Source organism: Poecilia formosa, unplaced genomic scaffold, assembly GCF_000485575.1.
Source record: "Poecilia formosa unplaced genomic scaffold, Poecilia_formosa-5.1.2 Scaffold31, whole genome shotgun sequence".
Lineage (NCBI taxonomy): Eukaryota > Metazoa > Chordata > Actinopteri > Cyprinodontiformes > Poeciliidae > Poecilia > Poecilia formosa.
This window is the reverse complement of record NW_006799970.1, coordinates 2,608,697-2,630,013: the sequence shown is the minus strand read 5'-3', so window position 1 is coordinate 2,630,013 and position 21,317 is coordinate 2,608,697. Positions and strand designations below refer to the sequence as shown.

Sequence of the window (21,317 nt, the reverse complement as noted above, 5' to 3'; positions counted from 1 at the left end):
TGAATTGTCTTACAATTCTATACGAATGGCTACATATCCTCTTACATATCCACTAATGCTAATTCCAATATATTGGAATATACTTCCAATATTCCAATAGAATATTGGAAGTATTCCGATATTCTATTGGAATACTTCCAATAGATTATTGGAAGTATTCTATTCCAAAATAGAATACTTCTATTTTGGAATAGAAGTATTCCAAAATGGAATACTTCTATTCCATTTTGTAACACAGTTTAGTTTTTCGTTACCATAACAGGTAATCCTGTAGCACTGGTTTTGTGTTATGTGTCTCCTCTGTCTTCCATCCCCCAATCAGTCGTAACAGATGGCAGCTCTGTGGGTTCTGCTGCAGGTTCCTTCAGGTCAATCGTGGGTCAATGTCTGAATATGAATTAGAAATGCTTTTCTTACAAATTGCTTTGAGGGAATATATGCTGTGAAATGGTACCCAAAAAAATGATTTAAAAATTTATTCATGAATCATTAAACAGGTAGTCGAGAAGTCCATCAGTTGTATGTATGTATGTATGTATGTATGTATGTATGTATGTATGTATGTATGTATGTATGTATGCATTTATTTATTTATTTATTTATTTATTTATTTATTTTTCTCATGTCCTGAGCTACACCTCTTGCCACTTGGTGGCGGTAATGCAGCTCAAAGTTGTTTACCCAACGCCATCTCTCCATGCGAAAAAGAAAACATTTAGCCAAGAATGTACACTAGATGGCGCTCCTCTCATGTGCCCTCACTTTCCAAAAGGCCTAAAAGAAGAAGTATCACTTGTTTGGACTCCAGCTCAGTGATGGGAGTGCTTTAAATTAGTTGTTTTTGTGGCTTATACGTAGTTTTGATGCGTATGCTTAAAATATGACGTTTCTCTTCTTTGTCAGTAACTACTAGTGTTTGAATTTTCAGGAAGCGACGAGGAACATCTGCAGAGCTCCTGCAGCTGTAGGTGTAACTTATAATTATTATAAATGAACTAAGCAGATCTAGAGCCAGCCATGGCTCCAGAGCACTCGCCATCGAGGAGAGCAAACAAAGCTGTAGCAGCTGATCCCGGATCGATATGTTGAGGCGAGCAGCTGCAGATGTCATCATCGCTTCCTGTGTGAATCTCCCTGCTGCGCCGCTCAAGTCCGTCGCTTTGGACACGTAGCCGTAACTTCAACGCGGCCGCTGGAGGAGGAGGACGCTTCCCACCGCGGCCATGTCCCGCTCCAGCCGCAGGTACAACAAGCCTCCGCAGCAGAGCAACGGCGGCTCTCTCCCTGGCTGCGACCGGGTGCGGATCCCCAGAGCCCGGGTCCTGCTGCTGGGTCTGCTCAGCGTCCTGGTGCTGGCGGTGGTGCTGAGTGTCTACCTGTCGAACGACACCTCCGGCGGACACGGGAGCCGCCTGCCAGCCGTGGATCTGGTTAAGGACAGGGTGAGATATGTCCACAGTTGGAGCTGCAAACCTGAACTTTACTTTATTATATTTGCCTGGGTTACCCGTGATAGTTGTTTAAACACGGGAAACTACTGTACATTTTTATCTGTTTATAGTTGTAATCAGATCTGTGTAGGTGTACCTTAATTTAGGTGAGGATCTGCAATAATCTGGATGATATTTCATCATCACTTTTACTTCAAAGCCATTGAGTAACGGCTTTAAATGTCTTCTTTCACTACTGACAAGATGTAACATGCTTTACAGCAATGTTTTCAGTCAAAGGGGAGTGTTATGAAAAATCGACTTTACTTGTTATGATATTTCCCAGCTCCCACAGAGCACCACCCCCCACACACACCTCCCTCAATCAGCTCCTCCAGACTAGCCAGCAGCAATTAGCAAACACCTGGTGGAACTGAGCTTATTGTACCAGCTACCTCTCCATGCAATGCTCCTACAAACTATGTTAACGCTTCCTGGAGGAGCATTGCTGTGATGACATGTAGGAGGCAGAGTGTCGGAAAGAGCTGGATCTTCTTAAAGAGACAGAGGCCCGATTTCTTTTTAGTCATGTTTGATATATGCAGCATTTTTTTAACATCTGACAGTTGAAGTTACTTGATTGTGTTATGAAAGTGCCTGGAAAATACATAATACTGCCCCTTTAAGGTCATGTGTTAGTTCATATAAAATTATGATACTAAAAGTAATAAATATAGCAATTATGGATGCATAAAATGATGATGAGGGTCAACAAAAACAAACAGATGGGAAAAGTTTCAGTATGGAGCAGCAGAACAACTGCAAAAATAAAATACTGGTTAAAGAATCTGAGCGTTCACAAACATCTTACTCCATTTCTGTGATCTTATTCTTGTTTTTATTTCGTCTCCTCTCTAACAGTTGTCCCACAAACCCAGTAAAGTCTCTGTGGCTCAGATCCGCCGCCTGGCCTCTCTGGTCGATGGCGCTCGCTTGTGGGAGACTCACCTGCGGCCGATCCTGATAGAGAGGCTCCCGGGGACTCGAGGCAGCCTGGCGGTGCAGCAGGTGTGTGAAACCGATCCACATTCCCTCCGGACACCAATATCCGAAGGGAAAGTGGTTTCGCATCAGCCCATACCGATCCGATACAGAGAAACGACGCTGAATCGACTTAAATCGTTTTGTCTTTTAAACACAGACATAAATGTACTAGATTACAAATTTATTTCATAACTACTATACCAGTACGGCACACTTAAACACACCAATAGCTCCACATGTTTGGTCAAACATGAAAAAAATCAACTTTAGTTTGTTCAGTCGGTGCAATTAGGAGTAGAACAGCTCGTGGATTGGGTACATTGTTACTGATAACCCATCTAGAATTTATTTCAATATCTGGACCGATACAGATATTGATATCGGATCGGAGAATATTTAAAGATCACACTTGGCTGCGCTTTCAGACGCTGCTCGTCTTTTACTCCCTCTGCTCTGCCTCAGCACATCGCCTCCACCCTGTCCTCGCTGTCGGCCGGTTGGTCCGTGGATCTGGACTCCTTCCAGTCTCCGACCCCTCGCGGTCAGGTCACCTTCACCAACGTTGTTGCTGTCCTGGACCCCGCGGCACCACGCAGGCTTCTTCTGGCCTGCCACTACGACTCCAAGGCTCTGCCTCCAGACCCGCGGGCCCCGGAGAGGGTCTTCCTGGGGGCCAGTGACTCTGCTGTGCCCTGTGCCATGATCTTGGAGCTGGCCACTTCTCTGGACGCACAGCTCAGATCATTCAAACAGCAGGTGTTTTGTTGTTTTTTTTGCTACAGGAGTGAGATGCTTAGATTCAGAAAGCAGCTGGGGCATCATGTTACTATTTTCGTCATTCCTTTTTTTTTTTTTTCATGTTGAAGTTTAAAGACGCTGACTAAAGTCTTCTCCCATTTCATTCCCGTTACGCTCTGTTTTTAGCGCTCTGTCTCCATGGCTGCAGTCCCCGTCCTCTCCCCAGAGGCTGTAATTTACCGTACATTGTTGCTTCAGGAGGGAAACGATGACTCCAGCTGCTGTTTTAGAAAAATCATCTCTTCATGAAATCACTAACTTTTCCTCCTGCCCTAGAAACTCCCGGTCACCCTGCAGCTCGTGTTTTTCGACGGCGAGGAGTCGTTCGAGGAGTGGACGGCCACGGACTCGCTGTACGGCTCCCGTCACCTGGCCGAGCTCCTGGCCAACACGCCCCACCCTGCAGCCTCGCCTCATGCCACCGCGCTGCAGGCCGTGGTGAGGAAGCAGCGACACGAGTCAGCTAGGGTCATACTCTCATCCAGACGGCGTACATTTATAAAACCACATTTATAAAATTTTAAAAAGGTTGACATGTACAATTAATATCCTGGATCTTCATATCCTTAAAAAGGGAGAAATTACAAACATTGCCCTACTTAGTAACTAGCTTACTGGCTGAGCTTTAGCACCATCTGCACTCTGTAACACCTCCAGGCTTTGAAAACTAAATTATTCCCCTTTCTCCTATAACGTAGCAAAATCTGGAAACATTGAAACGCTGCGAATACTTTCCGGATACACTATGCTTTCCTTTTAGTAACCACGGTGCATTGTAAGGAAGTGCTTACAACATTTGGATGGTTAAATCATCGTTTTGCAGCTGAGGTGTGTTCTGTCTAACCTGTGGGTTCCCACTTCAGATCCCAGCCGATCCAAACGAGGCGGCTGTTAACGTTTATTCAATATTTGGAAAGTGACCGGCGCAGACGGAACGGCTTCGCTTCCAGTCCTCCGTTGCCGTTTTGTAAAACGACAGGAGGACTACAAATCTAAAACCGTGCAGGAAATCGACGATGTCGCTCACGACCTCTCCGTCTGTGGCAAAATAAAAATAAAAATCTACTGGAGATGATCTGAGGGGAGAAGAAAGCCCAGACTGTGCTATGAAGCGAGAATTTTTTTTCCAAGCTGTACAGGAAGGCAACACTGCAAGAAAGACACAATCTTACAAAGTATTTTTGGTCAAGTTCCTAATACAAATATCTTTGTGTTAGTTGCACATTAGCAAATTATTTAACTTATTACATGGGAAAAATGTCTTGTTATAAATAAAATAAATTGCCAATGCAATATTAACTTTTTCATCGATATTAAGGAAATATTGACTTAAAGCAAGCAATTATATTATGTTGAAAAGTCTCCAGACGGGCACCTTAAGAAAAAGTAAACCAATTTGAACAGACTGAGACTGCCAGGATCCTCACTAGGAGCACATGTGCTAATTTTCGTGTGGTTGCATCCTCAGGACCTTTTTGTGCTGTTGGACCTGCTCGGTGGTCCCGATCCGCTGATTGCGAATCATTTCGACAACACGGCACGCTGGTTTGACAGACTGATTTCTGCAGGTGGGTGCAGCGTGCGCCTCCACTCTGAGCCCTGAAATCGCGATGTCTGGATCTGAACCGTGCTCTTCCCCTTAGAGAAGAGGCTCCATCGGCAGGGCCTCCTCATGTCTCACCCCTCGGAGCAGACGTATTTTAGGAAAGACGTTTACCTCGGACCCGTTCAAGATGACCACATCCCCTTCCTTCACAAAGGTAAGTCACAGAAAAAAAAGACACAATTTGTACAGACAGAAGTCACTTGATGGTGATAGTTTAGTAGTTTTACTCTCCTTAAAGATCAAATCCTTTTTATTTAAAAAAAATGAGTAAATCTAGAATGTAACGGCGGTTTTATCAGAGCACACGTCAATATTATCTTAAAACTCGACTCCTGTTGCCACAAACATTGAAGTGTTTGAGATTTTATGTGATGAGCCAAAGTTGTGAGGAGGAGTGAGAATCTGGTAAAACCTAAAACATTGCTGCACTTCTAGCATACCAGTGAGATTGTGTTAAATTACAAATCAATAACATTTGTAATTTTAGCGCTGCAGGCTTGTTGTTGGTCAGATTCTCAATGCAACAATGAGGTCAATGAAAAGACAATACGACGACGCACTGCAGCTCACCGCTGTGTTCGAGCCATTTTTTTTTTGTTCTTGTTGCAGTTTTAAAAACTTTTCATTTCATCTTCCCTTCTTTCCTTGCAGGTGTCCCCGTGTTGCACATCATCGCCACTCCCTTCCCTCAGTTCTGGCACACACTGGACGACACGGAGGAGAACATGCATCGCCCCACCGTGGAGAACCTCACGAAGATCATGGCCGTGTTCCTGGCCGAGTACCTGGGCCTCTGAACCAAAAAATGCCAAATACCTCTGACGGAGATCCGAGTAAGACTAAGGAGAGAGAGAGTCGGTGATCAAAGCCAGCCTCTGGATGAGTCAGAGACTAGAGCCTGACGAGTTGGACCTCGTGTCTAAATGTCCTGTGAAGCAAATGGGAAAACATGTAGAAAAACCTGAGCAGCCTTAACAAGAATTTAGCCCCGTTAATATGAAGAAGATGCACTTTATCTTCTTAAAGACGGACTTGGATTGAATCGAGCTGAACTCTGTCTGTGAAGCTCGTACTTCTCCTGATCACTGAAGGTCTGCTGCTTTTAACTTCATCATAATCTTTACTGTAAAAGTCCAGCCTCGTACTCTCACTCAAGGTTAGACTCTCTGGAAGTTCAAATCGCTTTTATTTATTTCTTTTTAAACTCTGAAGGTCAAACGGTTACACTTTGCTCATACAGATCAGTTTACCAGCATTGTCCTTGAATTGAACTCAACATCTGGTTTGATATGAATTATGTTGTGTCGAAACACCTGTGAATTAATTCTGCTGATTTTTAAATGTCTGTCTTGTGTCGGGGTTTAGCTACCGTGGCTGTTTCTTGTTTTGCTGGTCAATAAAGTTCTAGCAGTCTTGATGCGTGTGATGAAGAGGAAGAGGAGGGTGCCATAGGGGTGGAGGTGTCGGGCGGCGTCTCCGGGGTTGTGGGCTGCCTGGGGGAGAAGCTTCATTCTCAGAGGACAGGTAGACTTCACCTGAGTGTCCGCCAACGAGGGCCATCTGAAAACTGAGGCAGAAGTTAAACGGCATTAGAGACGCGCTTACGGAGCCAAATTAATCTTTTAATGACCCGGTTTGACCACGTGAGGGCGCTGCTGCTAGTTTTTATATGGCTTTAAAAAGCACAGAACTAGAAGTTGTGGTTGTTTAGCTTCAGGAAATGATCGCGTTTCCCCAGCAGGATCTGAATATGTCAAGAGTTTAAGATTAAATACATCCAAGAACGTCAGAAAGGAGCAGAATAAGATTTAGTCGTAGTAAAAACACATACAAAATCACACCTACTACATAAAATCCTCAGATGTAAAATTAGGATCGTTTTCATGTCATAATTATGAAGGAATAATGACATTATGAAATATTTTTAAGATTTATACTTAGGATTGTAGTCATAATTTGAGGAAATGTATAGTTAGATGTAGTTATAATTCACAAATTATAATGAAAAGATGTAAAGTCATAGCTGTGATTCAAAAAGTAAAGAAACAGTAATAGTTGAGAGATACAATATTTCTTATAATAGAGAAAGTCATAAGAGATAAATTCCTAATTTTGAGAAAGTTATGAGATGCAGTGTTTTATTATCAAAATGTAAATTTAGTTTTGTAAAACAATGTTTTCTCTTAATTTTAAAGTCATAGTTAAATCTGTAGTTGTAAAATACAAAGTTATAATCATAATATTACAGCAAAACTTTCAACGTTTCCACTTTCAAGCAAAGTCTTTGGTTAGAAAATATTTTAAGTCATAATAACGTGACAAAAATCTATAATTTGAGCGATAACTATAATTTTATACTTGTGATATAAAATCATAATTATGACCAAGTACAAACTGTTTTAAAGTCAGAGCTACAAGTTTTAAAGTCAGGATATGACGATGTAAAGTTATAATTATGAGGTATAAGATATGATTTTGATATAAATTACAAATATTACAGTGTGATGAGTTTAAATCATAACTTGGACACTTGAAGTGATAATTATGAAGTAATAAATTATGGGATATAAACTCACAACCTTGGGTTGTAGCATAGTGATTTGGAGATGCGAAGCTGTAAGATATGAATGATATGAAGTTCGTAATTAAATACAAATAGGCAAGAGCTAAAAGGTGTTTAAAAGTCGTAATTATAAGATGGAAAAGGATTTTTTTAAGCTACAAATCTATAATTGTAGGTTTCACTCCCATAACTTGGATATTTTAGGAGACAATCAGTTTTCTTTCGAGACAGAATAAACTTCCAATACAATTTATAAAAACTATTTTACTCCAGATGCTTTAAGTCATCAAAACTCAACAGAGTTTAACCTTCCTCTGTGGCGTCGCTGACCTGCTAACGTCCGTGGCTCGCGCTCTCTGTCGGCGGTTCTTGAACCAGTTGCTGACCTGGGTGGATGTGAGGCCGGTGGCGGCGGCCAGCTCCCGTTTCTCCTGGGTGGACGGGTACGGCTTCCTGTGGTACCACTCCCTGAGCACGTTCCGCGATTTCTCCTGCTTTACAGATCAGCTCGTTTATTGTTCTGAACATCAGAAACATGTTGGAGCTCTCAAGACCGTCGGCGGCAAGTCAACGTTTTATGGGTCATCAGAAAAAAAAAAAAGGAATAAAGAATATGTCATTCTTTATTTTTTCACCTCCACCCAGGTGTAATTAAAATAAATATATATATTAATTCCATTTGAAGCAGTATCCTTAAGAGAATTTGATATGCAGCGCCTTTGAAAAGCATTCAGATCCCCAAAAACCTTCCCATTTCGTCATAACCACAAACCTGAACGTGTTTTCAGGAGGGATTTTAAGTTTTAGACCAACACAGAGCAGAGAATAACTACGTGGAAAGAAAACTGAAGAATGGTTTAATGTGAACCAGTTTTTTTTTATTTTTTTTTTTTAGAAACTGTCCACCTGCTGGGTCTAATTTAATCTCAGCATAAAGCTAGTCGTTCTGTGAAGGCCACAATTTGTTAGAGGAAGCAGCATCATGAAGCTGAGTGATTAGGTTAAACAAAATCTCAAGAGAAGCTGCAGAGAGTCACACAATCTGATTTCGATGCAAGAGTAAGAAAAAGCAGACAAAATTCATTTGAAGGTTGTTTACTACAGAACAGATCAGAGCTTTGCTTCCTTCCTCCTCCGAGCAGGAAGTAGGAAGATCCAAAGCATGCCAGCCTGTGGCTTCAACGAGATGCTTTAAATCAAAACAAATGACCTAAATTTGATTAAACATCTGCAGAAACACTTTCACAATAGCCCTCTCTGATCTGACCGAGTTATTTTTGCAATGAAAAGCAGCATAAATGTCTTTTGGTCAGGGGTCACTTTCCTCTAAGTTTTTGATGTGTCCCTAACACGCCTGAACCAAATTACCGCATTACTTCCTCAGTATGCAGTCAAATTCTCCAGATTCCCAATGACCTGATCAGGTGTGATGAAGCAGAGGCGCATCTGAACCCTGCAGGTGAAGACTTTACATGCACAAGGCAAAAGTTTTCATTTCAAAAATACTTCAAAATTTAAGTGTTGCTGCAACTTATTAATTCAAGATTGTTGAATCTTGAAAATTCCAAGCATTGACACCTGAACACAAGAGCATGCCACACTTTTCAGTTTTTTTGTTTGCAAAAAGAAAAAAGTGAAGGAAAGTAGCAATTATGCACCACTTTGTGTTGGGCACAAAAAAATTAGAGTCTCTGGTTCCAACTTTTGAATAGTTTTGCGAGGCACTAAGGAGAAGGTCCTGAAAGTAATTAAAGCGTCCCGGTCACCATCAGAGGGTGTTTGAGTAAACTAAAGAGCATTTTTCTTTAAGATTTCTTCCCACCTTGAAGCAGTAGCTGGTCTCCTCGCCGTCCCAGATGGTGTGGGGCAAAGGAAACTTCCTCCTGACGCGGTACTTCCCCACGGCCCCCAGGGGCCGGCCCCGCTGCCTCTCCGCCTCGGCGTAGCGGGCCCGCAGCCACAGCTGCTGCAGGAACGGGTGGCTGCGCGGGGAGAATGGGAAGCTCTCCAGCTGGGCGTAGAGGTCCGAGAAGCGGCCCTGGTGAAAGGCCACGGCTGCCTGGGCCTTCAGCACGCTCTCCAGCTCCCAGAGGCACGAAGAAGAGGAGGAGGAGGAGGAGGGAGGAAGAGTGCGGAGGAAGCTGGCGAGACGATCCATGTGACCACCCTGCAGCAGGACCTCACACACGCAGATGACCTGCTCTGTTGTGAAGATCATCGTGGTAAAAACAAACAAACAAAAAAAACAGCTTCTCTACAGCTTAGCTGCTCTGAGCGCTGCAGCCTCCGTGGATCATTATGGAGGAAGAGTGCGGAGGAAGCTGGCGAGACGATCCATGTGACCACCCTGCAGCAGGACCTCACACACGCAGATGACCTGCTCTGTTGTGAAGATNAAAAAAAGAAAACAGCTTCTCTACAGCTTAGCTGCTCTGAGCGCTGCAGCCTCCGTGGATCATTATGGATGAACCAAAACCAAACCAACCAGCATGAGTGTTGGGATCGAGCATCATCATACCCTCGCACAGGTAACCTGAGCCCATCAGGGTTTATAATAACACACCAGAGATCCCCCCCCCTCCACCCCCTTCTTCTCTTGTGCAAACACGAGCCGCCGGCGCACCTTTGAAAGCTCTGAACTAACCGGAGAACGAGCCCAAAGCTTTCCCAGAAACGCATTTGAATAAAATTTTGTTGACAAATTTTAGGCAAAAATCCCTGAACAAATGAGAGTTGGTTGTACCCTACAGCTCCAACAAAGGGTAGTAAATAGGAGACAAACTTTTTCCTTTTTTAATAAATGTAGTTTATTACAGTATCATGTAATATAAAAAATAGAATGTATTTGAGTAAAAAAAAAACAAAACAAAACAAAAAAACAGGAAGAACATTTAAAGACAGACATCTCCCTTTAAAAAAAAAAAAAAAACATAAAAAAGACCAACACACAATCTTTGGTTAAATCAAGAGTTGTGTAGGTTAAGTGACTGGTAACAATAAAAAACTCAAGGCTACAAACAAAAGAAAAACAAGCATGCTTTGGTATATTTAAAATAAAAACAGGCCCGTTTCCGTCGTCTAAAGTTCAACAGAGGGATAAACTAGAGTTTAAAAACCCCGGAGCTGACGGAAAGTCACCCGAGATTTCCTATATGCACCGTTTTCACGAGTCTTAACTTTAAGCTAGGAACCGACTGGCACATGCAATTAAATAGGTTAAATGTACAAAACATACCAATCAGAGGAAAATATAAGTCACAAACGCAGGTCATTGCTGTAACTGGAGGCAATACTGAAGTCGACACTGGATTTCAAAAGCGAAGCCCCCTGTTAAAGAGCTGGAGAAAGAAATAATTGGCATAATAAACAACTTCCACTTCTTTATGAGCTGCCTTACAATTCAGCTGAAAAAAACAACAACAAAACAAGTTTGTTAGGAGAAAATTAGACAAATTTAGTGGCACATCCATAAGCTAATATAATAATTTGATTGTCCTGAATTAGGTTCAGGCATCTTTTTAGAAAATATTCCTCACGTCTGCTCACTTTAATCCCTCAGTTAAAGCCTCAGTTTGCAGAGGGATCAGATGATTAAGGGTGTAGGTTTGATGAGCCAAGTTAAATTCTTCCAGAGAAAACATTTTAAGGAACGCCTTAAAGTCGTCGAAGGCCTTGTGATTGTATGTTATGAGCTGATAAAATCAGACAAAAGCACCATCAATCACCAAAGAAAGAAACAAAAAGAGAAAATATTGAAAAAAACCACAGTGATATGTTGATCTGGGTTTGGTTTCCCAGTTTGTAACGGTGTGAATATCACTCAGTTTCAATCCAAAACCTCCAAATGTCTGCTGGAAATCTGAAGATGGATTTTTATTTTTCAGCAACAGAGAACGTGCAAGAATTACCTCATGAGAGGAAAACTGAAGTTTGGAAACTAAATCTTAAACGTTTCACCAATGGGACGAGGTGGAGTAGCTTGATTTTTTTCCAAGGAATTTCTGTCTCATCATCTGTTGAGATAGTGACAATTTTAACAAATATCCTAAAAAGAAAAAAAACACAAACATATTTTTTAAAATAAAAAGTTACATTCTGCAGCTTTAACTCACGAAAACCTGCCATTTTAACAGGGGTGTGTCCACTTCTGACATCCAGTGTACATTTATGTACCATAAATGAACAAAAAGCTTGAGGGCTGCCTGCGCTGCGGCCCGCAGCCAGACGGCCTGTTTGGGTTTAGCGTTTAAATCCAAAGGACCTGGAGCGTCCCGAACAAACGAGTCCCACCGCGATCGCGACACAACGGGAGCGTTAACGTAAACATAATGCGAATGAAATGTGCAAAATATATGACTTAAAAAAAATAAAATAAAATAAAAAAAGATGAGATGGAGCAACGACCATGCAAATAAAGTATCACAGCAATTCACAGAGGGTCAAACTGACGTAGAAATGTGGGCGTTCTTTAAAGTCCAAAAATCAGGTCAACAACATACAAGTCATACAAAACGGTGGGACAAACACAAAACATTAAAAAAAAAAATAAATCGGTTTAAAATAAGGCACTTATCAGCATCATTGTGCTGAAGCTTTGGCTGCATTTGATGAGAAACATCACAATCAGAGCAAAACGCTTTAGTGTAACGCACGTCAACGCTTCATTTCGTCTCCCAAGTGTTGTGCGACGTAGTGTCCTATATAGAGCTACACATATATAGCATTGCATAGAGTTATAACCTTTTCTTAAAACCCTTTTAACTCCTGTATCATTATTATAATTATTCATTATTATTATAATTTCAATCACACAATTCAAAAACTGCAAAAAAAATAAAAAATAAAAAATCCTTTACATTAAATGCAACACATCTGCCTGGTTAGCCAGACTTCAGTAACTGGTTCATATCTGTAAAATACTGTTGTGTTTCCCTTGCAACTAATAGGCAAAATAAAGAGCATAAAAGAATTTATGCTCTTTATTTTGGAGTGTTGGTAGCGTAAGAAGAGTCAAAGTCCAGAAGCTCTCGCTGCAAAATGTACAAGTGTTTTCACTTTACCAGATCTTCTCTCTTTTGGTGGCACCTCGAGGAAAACCTCCAGGAAAATGTACTGTTGAAATTCCTCAAAATGTCAAAAAGTTAGCTCCTCTCTCAAGTAAGATTTTTTTTATTTTTTAAATGTGGCTGAAAACGGCAGAAAATTCCCTTTAAAATCTTCCCTCAAAATGAAGCCTTTCCAGACACGTGTTTACATACACTCATCATGGATGTCGACGTCATTTATTTTCTAATTTTTTTTAAATCTAAAGATGTATCTGACTCATTGATTATTTTTCTGACTGCAGGAGAGCTTTGAATAGAGAATAAAACCGGGTGAGGAGGTATTTGTGGATGCTTGACAAACCTTCCTGGTGAACCACATTCAAGTGGTTTTTCTCTGGATCTGGCCGAGTCTTTTTGAATATTCCACAAATTTTGAGCATAGTTGAGGTCAGGGCATTCCTGAAGCCAAACGTTGGCCCGTTTTGTACTTCTAACCTCAGTTTCCGTGTGTTTGGGTTTGTTGCAGATCCAGCTGTTAACTGCTCGTCTTAGGGCTGAGGATCATTTACTCTCCAAGTACAAATTCTCACTTTCAGCCTCATTAAAAAGAACATTTGTCTAAAACTAAACCCTTTTAAAAAAAGAGGAGATAATCAGGTTTTATGTCTGGAATCAAGAATTCATTTTGTGGTTTAAAAAAAACATTATTTTATATCCATCTTAAGCTTTTAGAACAAATATGCTGGTAGAAAGAAAAATATATTTTCTATATTTATATTTATTTAAAGTGGATCCATTCACTTTTCTGTATTGACGCTTGTAGGTCAAAGTAGGTAATGAGATTAATATGCATTATGTAACATTAATGCACATTAATGCGCTACGAATAAATCTTTAAATGCCCAAAACCAGCACGATATTGATTTCCATGAAAAGCGTATGCAAGGTTCTGACTGGAGCTGCCAAACACCGTGAAACAAAACTGCAAAAACTTCTCTCAAAAGTGCCAATCAGGACTGTGAAGGTTTTAAAACGTTTAAATACCTAATTAATATGTTTAAAGAGTGTGAAGGTAACATGTCGGGTCATGAGGAGAAACTAAAGTTTTTCAGAGATCATTGTCGCCAGCGTGCAGTTTTAAGAGGCTACAAACCCAGGTCTTCATCCACGGGGACCGACTGGAGCTGAGTGAGAATCTTGGGGTCCGCGTCCATCTCCTCTGGGTCCCCCAGGGGAGACCTGGGGTCCTCGTCCTGCCCCGGCGAGGGGCTCCCCAGCAGGAGCGACTCCCCGCCGGGCAGGCCGAGCAGGGCGGGGTCTACGGGCAGCTCGCCTTTCCCCCGCATGTCAAACAGAGTCAGGCTGGCCGAGGTGGAGAGCGACACGGGGCTCCACGCCGGCTGGGACAGCTGGAGGCTCGGCGCCACGCCGCTGTACATGGGGCCCAGGGCCAGCATGCTCTCCGGAGTGAGCGTGCTCTGGGTCATCATGGTGATGGGCTGGTCGGCGAGCGCCTGGCTGGTGGCGACGGCGGAGTCCGGAGCACAGTACAGAGGGGAGGAGCTGATGAAGTTCAAGGGCGAAGCTGCCGGGCCGGCGGCGGTCGAGCCGGAGGCGGACGGAGGCGGGTGGGCCGCGGGAGGCGCAGAGGGGCCGAGAAGCCCCGCCACGCCATTGGCAGAGATGGCAGGTGTGTCGGGGACTGGTTTCAGGGGTAAACTGGTGAGCTGGATCCCTGCTGGGATGGTCAGAATCAGCTTCCCCTGCTGGACACTCAGATAAGGACTTCCACCAAGAACGAGGTTCCCTAGAGGAAAACACAATGATACTTATTTAGTGACTTTATGCACATCGTGCTAGTTACCCTACTGAGCAACCACAAGCTTTCTGGAGATGGCTAAGGGGGAGGATAACAATTACACATGATTTCATCTGACTTGATGATTTTGATTATCTTTTACAAACATGAGAAGTGGCGTTATTTGTATTCATCCCTCATTAATCAATATTTTGCACATTTAGGGGCTGGCATTTCTGCCCATCCTTCAATGAAAAAATTATCTCAGGTTCATCTCATCAATTTTCAACTGTAACCACAAATTCACAATTTCAGTGAGATCTGGGATTTGACTAGGCCATTCCATCACATTAACACCTCTTGATATAACCGATGTCCCTCTAGAACTAGCCTGCATGTTTGGGAACCTCCAAGGGTTCCTTCCATCTTCCCATCAACTTTTACCTTCTTCTGAGTCCCTGCTGAAAAAAAAGCATCCCCATTTTTCCCAAGTTCCCTGCATGGACTGTGGCAAAAATGAAGGCTGCATTCGCACCAGCCCTGTTAATCCGCTTTAATCCAACACTAGTTCATTTGCCTAGAAAGTCTGGTTTATTTGGGGAGGTGTGAACACACAACAGAACTCTGACCAAAAAAAAGCGACCCCCCTGGTCCACCTAAAAACCTCAGTCTTGGTTTGGTTGAAGTGAACTCTGGTGCCGTTCGAGTGCATATCTGAATGCCAGCAGGCCGCTCCAAAAGCAGGAAGCAGATTGTGGTGGAGGGCATTCTGGGTAAATACAACCTAAGCAAACACACGAGTCTAACAGTAGTCAGAGGAATAGTTTGTGGTCTTTTGCCAAAGACAAAAGAGAAATACTACAGCCACTAAAATCTGACCCTACTTCTTCTTTTTTGATATGTTGGTGATGGCAAGCAACTGAAGGAAGCATTATAGCCACCAACTGGTGATCTGACGCTACTACATTTCTGTTTATGTTATGTGAAAAAGAAACTTGTGCTCAGTTTTCGTTTCATTTCCTTCAGTGGTTCTTGGTGCAGCGCCACCACAGGCGAGAAGTGGGAACAGGTTTTCAAAGGTTTTGGTTCACCGCCGTGTGAAAGCAAACCACACAAGTGGAAAATATAACAAATGTTGCAGTTTTAGTCCCCAATCGAACAGAATCTTCTAGACTATCAGGTGTGAAAACACCCCGAATGTCAAGCTGTTAAATGGGATTTTCTGTTGCTTCCTTTCAGCAGAGGCTTTCTTCCACTCTTCCATGAAGATCAGATCCATAATAAACTATTTGTTTCCTCTCAAGATTAACTCAAGTTTTTCCAAATTACATTTAATACTTCATCAAATTAAATGAAAACACATCAAAGAATCCACCTTAAGACCAATGATAAATCTCATTTTCCAATGAAACATGCTTACCTGTTGGAGACGAAGGTAGCTGAATGATCCCAGGGTTCAGGAGCTGCACGGTGGGGGCCACGCTGCTCGGGTTCCCCACTCTCTGAATCGGACTCAGCGGGTTTATCCGGAGCGGGGTCTGCGGAGCCCCTCCGGACCCGGGAGCCGAAGCCAGGATCTGCAAGGGCAATCCGGCCGAGGGGATGGAGAGAGCTGGGCTGGCCGGCACCACCTGAGGGAAAGAGACGTTGGAGGAGGTCTGGATGGAGGAGACGGGGACCAGCTGAGGCATGGAGAGAGAGACTAACTGTGCAGAGGCGCTGCTGCCTTTGGCTTGTGACACCGGCACTACTGGAGTTGGGGAAGACATGGAGAGAGCCTGCGGAGTCTGGATTTTGCTGGGAGTGGAGTTTATTTGCTGGAGGGTAGTGTTGTTGAGCTCTGAGATCGAAACCACAGTCGCAGCAGATTCAGATACAGTTGTTGGGGGCTCTTTCTGCTGCTCCGGTGGTCTGCCAGCCGGGTTTTGAGTCTGAGGGTTTTGGAACGGTGGAGCTGGCGAGGCGAGTGGGGATACTGGGACAAGCTGAGGGCACTGAGATCCTAAAGACGTCTGGACCAGATGGGAGACTGGTGCACAGTGGATGGAAGGCACAACTTGGGGCAAAGAGATGACATGAGGGGTGGAGTGGATGGAAGAAACTGACGAGGGAGAAGCCCCCTGCTGACCTAGAGAGTTAGAAATAACTACGCCTGCAGAAGACAGAGGCGCTGTGAGGGAGAGTGGCTCTTGATGTTGCAGGTTCTGAGTTAAGACTAGAGATGGAAGACTGGTGGGAGACGACAGAGCTGGCGGGGAGGGCGATAAAGACGAGGAGGACGAGGATACCGTCTGGCAGCCTCCTTCCGATTCACAGCGGACGAGAAAATCCATGTTGTTGCCGCTTTTTGCTTTGGTTTGCAGTGGAGGAGAGACGATGGCTGAGGCCTCGGAAGATTGCATGTTGCTGCTCAGAACTGCCGCCACCTTGGGCTCCGCCGCCTGCTGCTGCTCTGCGCCGACCCCGGGTTTGGCTATGACCTGAGCCCCGTTCAGGATCAAAGGAGAGCTGGTGGTGACAGGACTCAGCGTGACCGTCTGGCAGTCACCCAGACTCAGGCCGTTGATGATGACGCCGGCCCCGGCGCCGGAGATCAGGGAGTTTCCGTTCAGCAGCAAAGGCTGCGGCGCCGTGAGGAAGCCGCTGGGGCTGTTGAGGATGAGCTGGCTCCCAGCGCTGCAGGGGACAGCTGAGACGGAGATGATGGAAGCCCCGGAGCCAACGGGCTCCTCAGGTTTGTCCGCCGCTTCGTCCATGACGCTCGCCTCGTCTTCAGTGCTGTGGTTCCCATCAGACTCACTGAAATTAAAGGCGAAGTTAAACATAAAAAGAAAATGACTGGTTATTTAATGAGTGTCTTTCACAATTATTTCTGCTTTTGAGAAAATATGAAGTTTAAATGCGTCGCAAAAACACTAAATCATAGCGAGTGTCTTGGTACAATTTCAATAAGACAAAACTGACTTACAAGTAACTTCTTAGCAAGATATAGGAGCTTGTTTTACATCCATTATTCCATCATATTGATGAAAAAGTTTCTGTTCCACTGGCAGATTATTTAACTTTTTTAACATGAGAAAAACATCTTGGTCTACGTGAAATAATCTGCCAGTGGAACTGAAACTTTTTCATCAACATTATGGAATTATTGACATAAAACAAGGTACTTCTTGGCTAAAAGTTATTTATAAGTTAGTTTTATCTTATTTGAATTGTACCAAGATATTTGCACTAGAAACCAGACCAAAACACTTGGTAGGATTTTGTGTTTTTGCAGTGCAGGGATAATCATTGCTCTCCTGTTGTGATTAAAAGCAGATACCGTAGTACTAAAACTGAAATGCTGAGAGACATCTAATGTAAATCAGACAAGTTTTGTCCTGGTTGGATTTAGATCTCACATTTCTAGTGGCAAAAGAAAATTTGTTAAAGTTTCTCCTCTACTTTAAAACCGCAGCACGGTTAACCATTATTCAACACGCTGATCCTCCAACTTAATAATCAACCATGCATAACAGCACTCCTCTGTGCAAGCAGGAAGGACCAGAGCCCTAAAACCCACTTTATGGTTCTGGTTTTGGTTCGTCTGTGTAGTTTTGACCACACAGATTCGCAACGTCGCTCGGCCTGACCACCACAACCACTGAGGTGGGGCGAGATAAGCCCTCTGTGCTCTGCTTTATCTCTTCACGAACAGATCACGCCTGTTTGGAGAAGCAGTGGTTGTAAAAACAAACAAAACAAAAAAACGAGCTGCACCAATTATTCTGCCAGAGACAGGAATCAGCGCCACTCTTCATTAAATAAAAACCAAGAACACACATACACATGCACACACACACACACACACACACACACACACACACTTTCATCCCATAAATAAGTTGGCTGAAAATAAAACCAGAGTCATGTACTCTGATTCACTTCTTTGAGCTCAGATGAAAGCTGTAGACAAAGGCTTTCAAGCATAAGTGAGTATATTGTAATTGTATTGTCTATTCAATTTAAAGCTACTACAAATACCATAAAGAACATTGTTTCTTTTATAAAAGAGGAGAAAGAGTCAAGAAAAATAATTCTGAATCAGTGAAAACTGGATTCATTAGACAGGACCTGAGAGAAACTGAATAAGTCAAGCTTATTGACGCATATTTGATTTGGTTGGTGTGTTATGATTAGTCAGTATGAAGCTACAGTTTGTGCTCAGTTAGTTTGACCGGTTATTATGCTACTGACTTCTCCTTCCCCACCAAAAAAATAAATGTTTTTCCATTTACAATTGCAGTTTCAAGAATTCCCAGTGAGAAAGTAAAAATACCCAGGACATCATTTGCCAAGTAAGCTGAGGCCAATTCTTGAATTCTCCTCTGACTAAATCTGTTTAATTTATCTGAAGATGAGTCACTTTTTTAATTACACCAACCAAACCCAGAGTCAATTAGGCAGCGTTCTCAGCTCCCTGGACTTTTAATTTTGATCATTTATCTTTGGTAACGACGAGTAGGGGTGTAACAAGAACTTGTCTACCGAGATCTCTTGATATTAAAATTTCTTGTTGAAGCGACTTCGGTCTCGTGAGCAGCAGCCAGTTGCAGTCGTCATGGCGTCACCCCGGTTGTTGTAACACAAGATGCCTCAACTCACTCTTAAATGTTGGGCAGCGTTTTCACAGTTTCCAGCAGAGATGATAAACAGACAAGACACGGACGACGTGTTCATGTCGGACGCTGAAAGTGGCAGAAGGTGTCGCTATAGCAACCGATGGATGGGTGTAGGAGGGTTCGCTGAGCTACAAAACAATCACAGCGCACTCTATGAACAGAAACTGGGAAATCTACCGCAGAAGCACTGTCCTACGGCCTGAAGAGATCAAAAATAAATAATAACAAAAAGACAGTTTGTTGAGTTTGCGACAAAAGTACAGCATAAAGGCAATGTGAAGAAATTTGAGCTTTGAAGTTTTCTTGAAAGTAATGTAAAATAAATCTCCTTCTCTCCCGTCCTTGTAAATTCAATATTGTGTATCTTCTTATGAGTTTTTTTTTGCATCGCTACACCTCAATTAAAGAGCTCTTGGTCTCCTGCGGTTGGTAGGCCTCCATACGAGTATGAATATTCCCAGAACAGTGAATGGTTCATGGCAATATTTATATATACTTTGTTTTTTGTTGTTGTTGGTGATTTTAAGTTGCAACTTTGTATTTCAATGTGAATTGAGTGACTTAAATTACCCCAGAATTACAATTTTTTTTTTTTTTTTTTAAAGTGTTGCTACATGCGATTTTTGAGACTGGTAGAAATTGGTTAAAAACAGGCCTGGATGCAGAAAACAAAAAAAAGAAAGAAAGAAAGAAACCTTCATTAGGCAACAGCTATGGGTAAATATTGTACTATTGTGATCAGCGTAAAAGCAAAATATGATAATCATAATAAAATTGAGACTTACTATGATTAAGAAACTCTGTAATGACAGTATGGTTGGATTTTTTTTTTACTTTTCATAATTAAACTATTTTTTTCCTCTGCTGGTTCTTTGGGAGCATCAATAAATATTATTATTTTTGCTGACAATGAACACCACAAGGTCTGGCCTGATCCATCCCTACTGCAATGTATAAAATGAGAGATCTCAGGCTGTGTGTGACCTGATCCTGCAGGTTTTTTTTCCACCCACTCTCTCTTGTTAAAGGTTTCCACTAACTAACCTCTGTCTCTCTGGCTCTGAAGGCGGCAGCGCAGTGCAGGGTTTCAGGAAACTTGAGCCATCGCGGGCCCATCTGGATCTCACATTTCATAACAAAGCAACATGCTTTAGGTTTGAGATGTGTGACTTCACTCCTGCCAAAACTCAGCTACAGCCAAATCAATTGCATAAACCAGCGTCTAACATATTGGCTCATTTTTGCGCTCGAGTGAAGGCGTGCTGTGTTTTTTCTTCAGGTTTTAGAGCCTTTCTGGGTTTCCTCTGCTTCCAAACAAAGGACACTGTTGCAGCTTATATAATTGAATGTGTGCACATGCATGCAGCTTTGTTGCTCTTGCCTTTTGCTGTGTGTCCCGGACGGGGTCCTGTCCCTCTGCCTGCGGTTCTTGAACCAGTTGCTGACCTGTGTGAGGGACAGTCCGGTGACTTTGGCCAGGTTTTTCTTCTCGTCCGGAGTGGGATACCTGTTGCTCTTGTAGCATTCCTTCAGAGCGTTCCGGGACTTTTCCTTGAAGCAGTACACGGTCTCTTCCCCGTCCCAGATGGTTTTGGGCAGGGGGAACTTCTTCCTGAGCCGGTACTTGTCCACGGCGCCCAGGCTGCGGCCCCGGGACCTCTCCGCCTCCTTGTAGCGGGCTTTGAGGTACAGGTCCTGCAGGAACCCATGGTTAGACGGGTGGAAGTCATAGCTCTCCAGGATGGCGTACAGCTCCTTGAACTCCTCCCGGTGGAAAGCCACCAGTGCCTGGGCCTTCAGCAAAGTCTCGTTGCCACGTAGCAGCTCGGACGAAGGAGGTATGGTGGAGAGAAACCTCCACAGGCGATCCACATTACCCGCTTGCAGCAGGGCCTCGCACAGACACGAAACCTGGTCAGTGGAGAAACTCAGAGCCGACTTCTGGAAACTTTGGAGCAGATGTTCCGAAACTCGGGCGGTTTCTTTGTCTTCTTTGGACTCGGCTGCTGATGGCTCCTCTGGGCTGTTCTCAGATTGTTCTGTAGACTCTAAAGACAAGGAAGCCATTTTCACTTTAACTTTTTTTTTTTCCACTAGTAGTTCCTCCTCCCCTGTCTCTCTCTCTCTCTCTCTCTCTCTCCCTCCGTCCCTCCCTCCGCAGCGCTGCGTTTTTCCCGTCCTCCGCTCCGCCAGCAGACCGATTAATGTGCCTCCAGGCCAGGAGCAGACACGCCCCTCTCTCTATTGCTGTTGGCACGATCCAAGTCATCTAAATGTGATCTCAAGCTGCAGCTTTAATTAACTCCAACAGGGACTGTATGTCTCCCAGTAACCCTGTTGCCCCAAACATTTCTGAAAAAAAAAAACCATCG

The 21,317-nt window shown here is 43.3% G+C and overlaps 3 protein-coding genes across 4 annotated transcripts; 1 reads left to right on the top strand and 2 right to left on the bottom strand.

The window, feature by feature from the left end:
- Positions 1 to 734: 734 nt before the first annotated feature.
- qpctla (glutaminyl-peptide cyclotransferase-like a) lies at positions 735 to 6,295 on the top strand. Its single transcript, XM_007549470.2, has 7 exons — positions 735 to 1,442; positions 2,352 to 2,498; positions 2,937 to 3,230; positions 3,549 to 3,710; positions 4,741 to 4,840; positions 4,916 to 5,032; positions 5,530 to 6,295. Exons 1-7 carry the CDS (start codon positions 1,224 to 1,226, stop codon positions 5,673 to 5,675), a joined length of 1,185 nt encoding a protein of 394 aa, XP_007549532.1. The 5' UTR covers positions 735 to 1,223; the 3' UTR covers positions 5,676 to 6,295.
- On the bottom strand, positions 6,048 to 9,724 carry six9 (SIX homeobox 9). Of its 2 annotated transcripts, none has more exons than XM_007549471.2 (3): positions 9,264 to 9,724; positions 7,772 to 7,935; positions 6,048 to 6,445 (listed from the first exon to the last, which is right to left on the bottom strand). In XM_007549471.2, the coding sequence occupies exons 1-3, from the start codon at positions 9,657 to 9,659 to the stop codon at positions 6,283 to 6,285; spliced, it is 723 nt and encodes a 240-aa protein (XP_007549533.1). In that variant the 5' UTR covers positions 9,660 to 9,724; the 3' UTR covers positions 6,048 to 6,282. The 2 variants fall into 2 exon arrangements, with proteins under 2 accessions (XP_007549533.1, XP_007549534.1); XM_007549472.2 differs by having other exon boundaries at positions 7,772 to 7,932.
- Positions 9,725 to 12,743: 3,019 nt separating this feature from the next.
- Positions 12,744 to 21,170, bottom strand: six5 (SIX homeobox 5). The gene is made up of 3 exons (XM_007549469.2): positions 20,327 to 21,170; positions 15,705 to 17,083; positions 12,744 to 14,293 (listed from the first exon to the last, which is right to left on the bottom strand). The coding sequence occupies exons 1-3, from the start codon at positions 21,010 to 21,012 to the stop codon at positions 13,632 to 13,634; spliced, it is 2,727 nt and encodes a 908-aa protein (XP_007549531.1). The 5' UTR covers positions 21,013 to 21,170; the 3' UTR covers positions 12,744 to 13,631.
- Positions 21,171 to 21,317: the final 147 nt, after the last annotated feature.

Excerpts from the sequence above, each read along its gene's own strand:
- qpctla (XM_007549470.2), top strand. The coding sequence starts at position 1,224 with ATGTCCCGCTCCAGCCGCAGGTACAACAAGCCTCCGCAGCAGAGCAAC. Across the intron at positions 4,841-4,915 it reads TGACAGACTGATTTCTGCAG|AGAAGAGGCTCCATCGGCAG; the intron begins GTGGGTGCAGCG and ends TCTTCCCCTTAG. Across the intron at positions 5,033-5,529 it reads CATCCCCTTCCTTCACAAAG|GTGTCCCCGTGTTGCACATC; the intron begins GTAAGTCACAGA and ends CTTTCCTTGCAG.
- six9 (XM_007549471.2), bottom strand. The coding sequence starts at position 9,659 with ATGATCTTCACAACAGAGCAGGTCATCTGCGTGTGTGAGGTCCTGCTG. Across the intron at positions 7,936-9,263 it reads AGACCAGCTACTGCTTCAAG|CAGGAGAAATCGCGGAACGT; the intron begins GTGGGAAGAAAT and ends TGATCTGTAAAG. Across the intron at positions 6,446-7,771 it reads CGAGCCACGGACGTTAGCAG|TTTTCAGATGGCCCTCGTTG; the intron begins GTCAGCGACGCC and ends CTTCTGCCTCAG.
- six5 (XM_007549469.2), bottom strand. The coding sequence starts at position 21,012 with ATGGCTTCCTTGTCTTTAGAGTCTACAGAACAATCTGAGAACAGCCCA. Across the intron at positions 17,084-20,326 it reads TCCGGGACACACAGCAAAAG|TGAGTCTGATGGGAACCACA; the intron begins GCAAGAGCAACA and ends CTTTAATTTCAG. Across the intron at positions 14,294-15,704 it reads GCTACCTTCGTCTCCAACAG|GGAACCTCGTTCTTGGTGGA; the intron begins GTAAGCATGTTT and ends GTTTTCCTCTAG.